The following is a 10,362-nucleotide window of genomic DNA, read 5'->3' as shown; positions in this document are numbered from 1 at the left end:
TGGAATAAAAGAAAGCGTTCCTCGACGTTCAAATATTGTAGAAATTTAGTATAGAAAAGGTATTTTATAATTTTAGTAAAATAATCTAGTCATAAATATACACACACCGGCACAATTAGCGGAACAGAAACCTATACGCGAGAATATCGTCTGGGATTTGAACGAATGGCAGCAGGTTCTCTTTACTGATGAGTGCAGAGTTCTTTTAAAACAGATCGATGGGAGACAGCGAATATGGAGACACAGAAGAGCACGCCAAATATAGTCTTACTTTGAACACACAGTGGCTTATGGTGGCGGCTCGATTATGGTTTGGGGAGGGATATGTTTGAGAGCTCGCACGGAGTAAGTGATAGTCACAGGAGGGACCATGACAGCAGATAAATACATCAGAGAAATTTAAGAAGAACATGTTGTACCATTTGCCCCATTTATTGGTGACGACTTTATTCTAATGCAAGATAATGCTCGTGCTCATAGTGCACAATCGGTACAGGCATATCTGAGCCACGTAAATCCAGAATGCCACCCCCCAACAATCTAAATGAACTTGGAAACGCATTACTTAAGGAGTGAGAGCGGTTGCCTCAAGAAATCATCGATAGCATAATCTGTAGCAAGCCCAGACGAATGGAAACCGTAATCAGAGCAAGAGGGGGAAACACTCGTTATTAATTTTGCTTTAATTTTATTGTCAAATCATTTAATGCTTCCTTTTTTATTTTTTTGTGATGGTTCATAATCATCTAAAAATTTCACTTATTTCAAATTTCTTTATTTTTCAATAAAAAATAACGAAGACTTTTCAAAGCCGTTGTTAAAAGATGTTAATCAACTTGTTATTTTGTGTCTAATTACATTTTCGTCAAATATATGCGTTATTATCTCATAGTCTCACTTTTTTTTCTGTTCCGCTAATTGTGCCGGTGTGTATATTATAGTAGATTTTATCATTTCGTATGTATTTCATTTTGAATTTTCACGAAAATAATCGGTTCAAATCCAACACATATGATAGCGTTAATCAACCTTTAGGAATTAAGTATTTATTATTAGACGAAAATCGTTAATCGAAAAGTTAGTGTAATGTTATTATAACCAGTAATAGTAATTTAAACAAGTTTATATAATTATTATTTTAAATAATAAGTTATATAGCACATTATTAGGAATTATTATTTGAAAGTAAATAATAAGGTAGGAAAGTGTATAATATAATGGAATAAAAGAAACCGATGCTCGACCATCAAATATTGTAGAAATTTAGTTTAAAAAATGTATTTTAGAATCTTAGCAAAATAATGAAGTCAAAAAAATTAAAAAAAAAGTTTAAAAAGGTGTATTAGTGTAATGATATTTTAACCAATAAATGTAATTTAAACATACTTATATAATTATGAATAATAACTATATCTCTTCCATGTAATTGCCAAATTTTTTTATTTGCTTGTTTATTCTAGGCTATTGCTAATTTGTTGTTTCCTTGAGAATTAAGATACTTCATTGTTTTAGCATAATATAATGTGGATTTGGGTTTTTTTTTATTTTTAAGCAACTGTTATGTAATTACAAATATAACGTAATATTTATGCACAAATAAACGATCGAAATATTTATTTGGTTTTTATTTTCATCCTATTAGGTACCTTACCCAATGAGTTACTTAGATATATTCTTTTTATATATTATATTACCTAAGTATGTTATTAGATTTTGATTCAAAAATCAAGGCCAAAAAATTCAAAAATAAAAGATCAATGTTTGAAATACTCCTACTACAATAGTATAATACTATAAATGCGAAAGTTTGTGAGGATGGATGTGTATGTGTGTGTTTGTTACTCTTACACGCAAATACTACTGAACTGATTACAATGAAATAAAGCACACATTTAAAGGGTAACTTGGATTAACACATATGATAAGTTTTATCCCGGAAATCCCACGGGAATGGGAATGCAGGTTTTTCTTTGAAAACGCGGGCGAGGCCGCGGGCAGAAAGCTAGTTGATATTAAACATTATAGATGAAATTGCAATACCAACTTTTTTATCACACAATTCAATCTCTTATCTAAAACAAAAGGTCCTTCGAGGAAATAAAACAAAAATTGTCAAAAATCCTTTTAATGTGGCGTTATAACAAGTCTTGTAATCATATCGAACAGACTGACTGGACAGGCATCATAGTATTTATCGCAGTCACCATTCTGGCCGTCTAATTCTGCTTCGTAATATATATCGTCGATGCCTTCTTCCTTTGATGATGATGGACTGGAAATAAGGTAAGTAGAGGTGAGTTTTCAATAGTAAATATCGCGTTCGTAGAATCTTTCATTATCCTATGCTTATAACATAGAGATTGGAGTGTAGCTGTATCGATTTAGGTAGGAAAGGTATTTAGGTACATACATTCGAATAGATTTTAATAAATTAAAAAATATTTATAAAAATATAGTTCTGTTTTACTGAACGATTAGTAACATAGGTATGTAAGTTTTATTAGGTATTTAGGTATACTTTGAATTAACTGATACATCATCTTAAAAAATAACTAAGGTCACAACACATCATTTTAAATCTGGCCTTATAAATTGTAATTCATATACTTGGTGATAGAAAAAATAACACAAAACGCAACTTTAATCGTTGCATCAAATATCTTAACAATACCATGTTAATGTTATATTTTAATGTTACATGTTAACGCCGCGGTTTAACCCTTAACTAGAGTCGTGGGTCCAATGGACCCAGGTTGAGTTTTTAAAGTCTCGTTTACTCCACGGCACTTACCGCAGAACCTCCCACTGCTCAGTACCTTCCTGTAGTACGCCGGAGCGTATCCTGTGAGACAGACGTGTTCGGCTCGGTACTCCTTAGGTAGGTACTGACCTTTAGAGGGGTCCACTGGATCCACGACTATAGATACGTAACTCTTTTATTTTCGTTATTAAATTTATTATTGTATTTTTTTTTAGTTTATTGCTATGTCGAATCTCAGAAGTGTCCGTGTTGATAACGAAGAGATGTTAGAACAATGGTTAAATGAAGAATTGTTAAGAAATGATGAAGACTCCGATGAAAACTCAACACCTACCCGTATTGCAGAAACTAGATCAGATAATGAGTTTTCCGATGATGATGTAGATTTTGTTGTCGAGAGAGAAAATGACACGAGCTCTGAAATATCTAATTGTGAAAGTTCTGATCATTTGTGCACTAAAGGCAGGGAGCCCATATGCATGACTTGTGCAAATATAATTTGTAAATCTTGCACGTAATTAGGGATTGCTATTTTTTTATATAAGAGTTTTTGGTTTGTTTTTGTTTTTTTCTAAGAAGCAACATACTTTTTTTAGTTAGATAAAAAAAATTGATTTAAAAAAATGAAAATTTTGTTGAGATTTATAATTTTTTTTAAGACGCCTTTTTGTTGTGTAAGAAAACAACGACTGATTTTATGAGTGAAATTATGTTAAGTAAATAAAAGTTCTAATTGTTGATTTTTATAATATGCATTCATTATAAACTAAAATATCATATTTTATTTAAATTTACCTAAAAAAAATGCATAAATAAGTAATTATGATCATTTCAAAATACATGGGTCTAATGGACCCACGACTATACATACGTAACAATTGTTCACGACTCTAGTTAAGGGTTAATCCGCATTGCTCCACTCCTGTTAGTGTGGATAGGCTATCATGATGATATATAGCCTATCCCTATAGCCTTCCTCGATAAATGGGCTATCAAACACCGAAAGAATTTTTCAAATCGTAAAATAGTTCCTGAGATTAACGCGTTCAAACAAACAAACTCTTCAGCTTTACAATATTAGTGTAGATGTGAGAAAACGTATAGATGTGACAAAACATTTTACTTACGTAAATATAATGTGCAGAATATGTCCCAAAAGTCCATTGTGGTGTAAGGGAGTGTCTGCCGCTTCACAGATGTTGCGCAGCAAGCAGTCTCTTCCGTTCAGACCGTTCCTTTAATAAAGGAATTTCAGTGTAAAGTTGGAACTTAATCTCTTGAGATATATGTTGTGTAGAACGTTTTTATAAATCTTTACCATGTAGGTACAGGGAGTATGTCAATTATTGTAAATATGTGGTGAGGTTCGATACGGATGGCGAAAACTATGATGTCAAACAATTATCTCCTGAGTCTTCAACAAAGATTTTGAATTTCGCTATCGATCTTCAATGAATATAAAATCATCATTTACTAATTTATCAAGCGATTTACGTAACAGTTAAGCTACTTCACATAATATATAGCCTATTTACATTTTGGCCGTACACTGGTGGGATCCTGACTTAGTGCCAAATCAATTTGTGCATGGTAGGTGGTTCTCTTGGAAGTATGTTTTATTTCTATCTCTCTACTACGTAAATGTAGATTTTGTACTACAAATACGATACAATTTTGGGTTAGTAAAGTAGATATATACACACCATCTTTCTGATTTGTATTGTATCTTTAGAATAATATTTTAAATTTTAATATATGCATTAAATGCATATGTGTTATTAAATATTATAGAAGGCGGTAAATTTGCATTTCTATAAAGCAAGATTGGAGTTTTTAGGATTAATAAAAATATTAAATAACTCACTCTTTAAATTTTGTTTCTAGAACGATATACGCCAACTCCCTGGTAATACTCCTACTATGTCTTGAAATAACCTGAAAAAAAGATCAATATATTTTAGCATAGAATATGAGAATTATAGATTTGTGGGTGAAGCTATTATTCTGTAGCTAGTCGAAAATATATTTTGATAATATAAAACCTTAGAACTTTTCTGCGACATTGTAACTTGCACCATTTGGACTAATTCCAATATAATCTAAAGCTTTTATTTGCTAGTGTAATTTGGAAGCTTCTTAACAGTTCAATAAAAAAGACGCCGTTTATTGGATTTTTTATCACAAACTTAGAATACCAATATACCTACAATCTACATCTACAATCGTTACCTAAATTACTAGTTGCTTGCTAGCTCGGACTGTAGAGAAATTGCCTACGACAAATTTTTAATTTTTTACGAATCAGGAAATAGTTTGAGTTCGAACTTTGACTAACGAACTTTGTAGTTTAAGTTTAGTTTCGATTCACTTGCAGTACTCCCGAACAATTTTGACATTGCTTTAAGAAGAGAGCGGATAATATGAATATAAAGACCGCCAAAGCACCTTTCACCAGTATAAAGCCTGTATACACATGTACATGCCGCAGGGGCAATATTGGAACAATCTCAGTTACACGGCGGTCGGAGTAATTTCAGTTGTTATAAAATGCCCCTGCTTGCCTATGTAATAAAAATCATCAAAATTAAGGAGCCAATTAAGGGTGCTATTCCAATATTGCCCCTGCTGTAAGTAGGTGGTTTTACGAGTGTTTATGTGTGGTGTTGACTATCCGTCCTAATGCCTGCTCTGCCATAAACACATGTTGCTCAAAAGTTCCCCGTGCGAAATACGTTATTAGCACACGCGTTACTTGACATCGTTTATAAGCTCAGTATGCTAGGTTGCCCTGATAGTACTACATGCGCTGTCAGGTCAAGGGCTGCTCGCTTTCCCATTATTGTTCACGCTTACTATATTTTATAATTTGTTCCTGGCCCCGTACATTATGCCTTAATAGCATGTATAATTTTCTTGTGTTACAATGTAGAGAGAAAGTTAATTATTAAATAGAATTAACATTTACACACTAATTGTGTATTGAATAAGCTGCTGAACTGATTATATATTATTATATATATTAAGATTAGGAATTGTGCTAGTGAAAGCGTCTCATTTTACTAATGACTACCCAATTCCGATTCACAATTGGTAAAAGTTAAACCTCCACACAATAAGCTGTTATTAATAAAGGAATTTCAGTGTAAGTAAGCATACGCCAAAAAACAAATTATTTCATATTTTTACCTAATAGAACTGTTATCTACCTTTCTACATTCAAGCAACAAATAAAATAGGTATATATAAAGACAACCCTAAATTCATATTGACTGCCTCCTTGGTACAGTGGTTAACGCGTGAACGTAATATCGAGGAGTCCTGGGTTCGATTCCCGGTGGAGATGAAGAAAAAAAATGTCTCGGTCTGGTAGGATACAGAAGGCTGATCACCTACTTGTCCCTAAAGAAAATCGATCAGTGAAACAGATGTATAATGCATCTGCCCCTTACCCCACTAGGGGACATCGGACTTCACTAAATTCATATTAAATGCTTTGTAGATCAAATAAGATAATTTCTTTGCATAGAGTAAAGAAGTTTAAACTTACAGGTAGATTCGGGAACAAGACTTCATCGATCTCCGTGATGTTAGTGACTGGTGATAAGTTGGTCTCAAAGTTATAAGATACGAATACGTTTTTGTCCGGTATATCCAACGGCACAGCTATGGCGACGAATAACTAAAAATAACATTTGAAAATTAATTTATATTTCAACGATATTTTGCTTGAAAATTGTCTAGATTCTAGATAAATTAAAGCGATCTTCTAGACTCTAGAAGATGGCTTTAATTCTATTTCCAGTCTGCTTCACTGATTCTCTTGTTTATAAACAAACTATAATAGCTTTCTGCCCTTGATGTTTAGTACTTAACAATTAAAATATACTAACCTTTCTCTTTATACAAAATCCGACAGACAGACAGCGGGAAGTGATTTTCTTTTACTATGTAGTGATATCATATTAGGTATCTTTGGTTAAATGTAATAAGATGACTTTACTTCGATCTCTGGTAGATATATAGATATGCAGTTTATATTGGTAGCTTTATGTTTTGTTTTGGGGCGATTGAATAATTACTTAATTGCCCGTAAAGAAAATGGATCAGTGAAACAGATGTGAAATGCATCTGCCCCATACGAGGGGACCGAGGTCATTTTTATCAAACGCTCCATGCTCAATGGGTCACGATAAACTTACTTTTCTATAAAACATTTTCCAAATTTTCTAAGGTATTTGAGTTTCACTTATCATAAGAAATATCATACTATAGTAAAGAAACATTTTAGTTTTTATGTTTCAACTAGCTGTGCCTTGTGGTTTTACCCGCAGTGCTCGACTCCTGTTGGTCTTAGCGTGATGATAGCCTTCCTCGTTAAATGGGCTATCTAATACCGAAAGAATTTTTCAAATCTGATCAGTAGTTCCCGAGACTAGCGCGTTCTTCAACTTTATAATATTAGTATACATTCCCAACGTATATCTACGTAGGGAATGTATACATTGTAATTTCTTTTATAAATTTACTTACTCCATATAAAGATGTTGGCGGGAAGATAAGTGCTCGCTTTTGCACATCATTACTGTTAGCCGTGGAAGCCAGGAGAAAACTGAAATCAAAATAGATGATAATAATTATATAGTATATAGTTTGTGCTTTGCCTTAAGGTTTGCCTGGCAGAGATGGCTTTGAGCCATAAGGCGGCCATTTTTACATTTTGAATGGTTTTGCTTTACTTTCATTTTAGTATTTTGTACAATAAAGAGTAAATAAATAAATATAGTAAGGTAGCCAATTAAACAAAGAGTACTTAGAACATATTAAAATATTTTCCTGTGATTACCTACTTAATAGGTTCAGATTGAGAGCAAGTCTGCGTGGAATTGCATGTAGTTTCATTATACTTTTTTGGTAGAGGTCCAGAGGTCCGTTTGGCACATGAAATGAGACTTAATCTACTGAGTGGACGAAATCGCGAAAAATAATTCAACATTTAGAAACTTGGCCCTTTTGAAAAACCTCAGTCCATACTTAAGTACAACAAGTTTAAAAAACAACAATGTTTGCTGTGTAGAACTAAAACGTAATTTCAACCGAAAGAAAAATTTAAGAGCTTGCTTATGACCTAAAATTATTCCTTTACGGGAAATGCCGGCAAGTTTAGTAGCGCGATATGACATTTAAATTTAAAATAGAGTTGCAGTCGACTTAACCCGAACGCTATGAAATTTTTACCTGCATATAATAGGTTTTGTTACTTACTACTTTATTCGCGGTAAAACAGGCCGTATTGTGTATTATTTCGGGTTTAGTTTGAACGATAAATAGAAGAACGAAATTATAGTGAAATGAGTATTAGTGGTTCGCTGCAGTGCAATCAAATTTTAATGCCAAACAAGAAATGAATGCGAAATCTATAAATATTTAAGTGGATGTATCGAATACTTATAACTCAAATTCAAACATTTATTTTCTATCCTTTATAAATTTATATTTATTTTTTAATTAAACTTCTTCTAGAAGCACTATTTAATTATTGTCATACTTACTTACATTTTTTTTAAATTGACCATCGAACTTTTGCTTTATTATCTATAAATCTATGAAACAGAATGAAATATTCTATTAAAATCTAATAAATAATTAATTGGCTATAGCTGCTTTGAACATTTATTTAATTAACTATTATCAAATAGGTATAAAATGAAAGTAAATTTACAACTTACATTGCCAGAAGTACGCTCCAATCCATATTATATGTTTACACAAATATGTATGTACACACAGATGGACTTTTTTTAAATGAGCTGAAATATTTTGCGACTGTATTGTGTGCTTGGAGGGAAAATTAGAGCCTATACGCGGAATAACGGTGCAACTTTTACCATTATTTTCTAAGTCGTACATATCAATTGAAGAAAAGTTTTCTGGCCGCTGTGATCTGAAGTAAGTGCAATGTACATTTTTTTCAAGACACAGTTACAGTAAACATTCAAAGGGAATTTATAATATTGGTAAACTTTGACGAAGATAAGTATTTCTTTTATATCATCTTTATATTTTCGGCTTTTCAGGTATTTAACTTAGCGTAAAAAATTGATTTATGAAAAATATTATTTATTATGTATTATGCATATAAGCTGAAAGACCTATTTTATAGATTATGAAAGCTTTATATAATGAAATTTTGTTATTACCGAGGTCAAAAGTAAGGTCAATATTAATAAATGAAAGTATTACCTCGTCTACCAGAATTTATTTCTAAACAAGATCACTTGTGAAGCCATTACAAACAACATAGAAATAATCTCCATCCACAATCAACAAAAGCGTCACCCAAAATGGTCGTATGGGTTATAATTATAGTTCCGTTGTTACAATAAGATGGCCGGACGACTAGTTTCAATGCTAATTGCTCCAGAATTGAGACCTGTGTCATGTCACTAGTGATAATTGAGTATTGTGGAAATGGACGTAGTTCAATGAAAGTAGTTTTAGTATGGACTATTTCATGAATAGAAATACGCAGATGCGTTTTTAAAATTCCAAAAATTAACCATGGATATGGCTCAAAAATATTTTATTTGGAGCAAAAAGAGTTTTTAATTCAAAAATAAATAAGTAAATAGCAGAAGATCTAGGAAATATTTGTTTTTAAAGTCCTCTAATTAATGAACTGCTTTCTATTTGTAATTATGTAATTTAGGCACTATTGTAATTATTTATTATATTAAACCATTATAACAGTAATTAGTACATACATTATTACATAGGGTTAATCTAGAAATTTTTCTGAATCATTAATAAATATATTTTTTGAAGTGAAACTTCTTTATCGGGACTGGAAAAAAATTTAGTGTAACATTTTTTCGTCACGCGTGACATTTTTCTATTACGCGCCATCTTTTTCTTATCCCTACCACGTGATTTGACGTATTTCCGTAAAGTTACATATAGAAAATTATTTTTTGGAAAATAAAGTCATAAAGAAGTTTCACTTCTTACATGTGTACACTAGTACACGCACACATTTTTTTAATATAACACACACTGCTGTATTAAAGATGAATACTTAATAATAAAACATAAGAATTAACCAGTTTGCGGAAAAAAATGAAAAATATGCAGTTATTTTACAAAAGCGCTTGAATTATTTATTAAAAATTTCGTCAGCAATAAAATCGCTTAAAGCAAACAAGTCGAACTTACTAACAATTCGGGCCGATATTAATTAACAAGCTCAGCGCTCTTTGTTTACTTGTAGCCTGCAATTATTTATGTTGTTATAAGTTTATGGTAGGCGTATTTCTGTGATTGTCTTTTGTCTTTTTGAATGGAAACTTTAAAAAATATAGATATGCGTGTTTTTAAAGGTGAAATATGTGGGTTATATGAAAACTGACAGGTCTATAGGCTTTTATTCAGAATAAATTGATTGATTTTGCGTATTTTTTTATTTAAATAGAAATAGAAATAGAAATCGTTTCGGCGTATTTCAGCCAGGATTCGTATTTTTACTGGTCTTCTCTATAATCAGGTAATTCAACAATGTTTTTCTATATCAATTAATGAAACACATTAAAATCTTTAATTCGACACAA

At 31.8% G+C, this 10,362-nt stretch overlaps 1 protein-coding gene across 1 annotated transcript; it reads right to left on the bottom strand.

Annotated features, from left to right (window-relative positions):
• Nucleotides 1-2,124: 2,124 nt before the first annotated feature.
• On the bottom strand, nt 2,125-8,564 carry LOC123698691. The gene is made up of 6 exons (XM_045645439.1): nt 8,488-8,564; nt 7,292-7,370; nt 6,309-6,440; nt 4,626-4,696; nt 3,889-3,996; nt 2,125-2,272 (listed from the first exon to the last, which is right to left on the bottom strand). Exons 1-6 carry the CDS (start codon nt 8,511-8,513, stop codon nt 2,125-2,127), a joined length of 564 nt encoding a protein of 187 aa, XP_045501395.1. The 5' UTR covers nt 8,514-8,564.
• Nucleotides 8,565-10,362: the final 1,798 nt, after the last annotated feature.

The sequence above is a fragment of the Colias croceus genome, chromosome 16 (genome assembly GCF_905220415.1).
Source record: "Colias croceus chromosome 16, ilColCroc2.1".
Taxonomy (NCBI): Eukaryota; Metazoa; Arthropoda; class Insecta; order Lepidoptera; family Pieridae; genus Colias; species Colias croceus.
The sequence above is the reverse complement of the archived record's forward strand: the minus strand, read 5'-3'. Positions and strand labels throughout refer to the sequence as shown.

Coding starts and splice junctions, on each gene's coding strand:
- LOC123698691 (XM_045645439.1), bottom strand. CDS start 8,513: ATGGATTGGAGCGTACTTCTGGCAAT. Junction 6,441..7,291: donor CGCCAACATCTTTATATGGA/GTAAGTAAATTT, acceptor TGTTATTTTTAG/TTATTCGTCGCCATAGCTGT. Junction 3,997..4,625: donor CTAGAAACAAAATTTAAAGA/GTGAGTTATTTA, acceptor CCTTTATTAAAG/GAACGGTCTGAACGGAAGAG.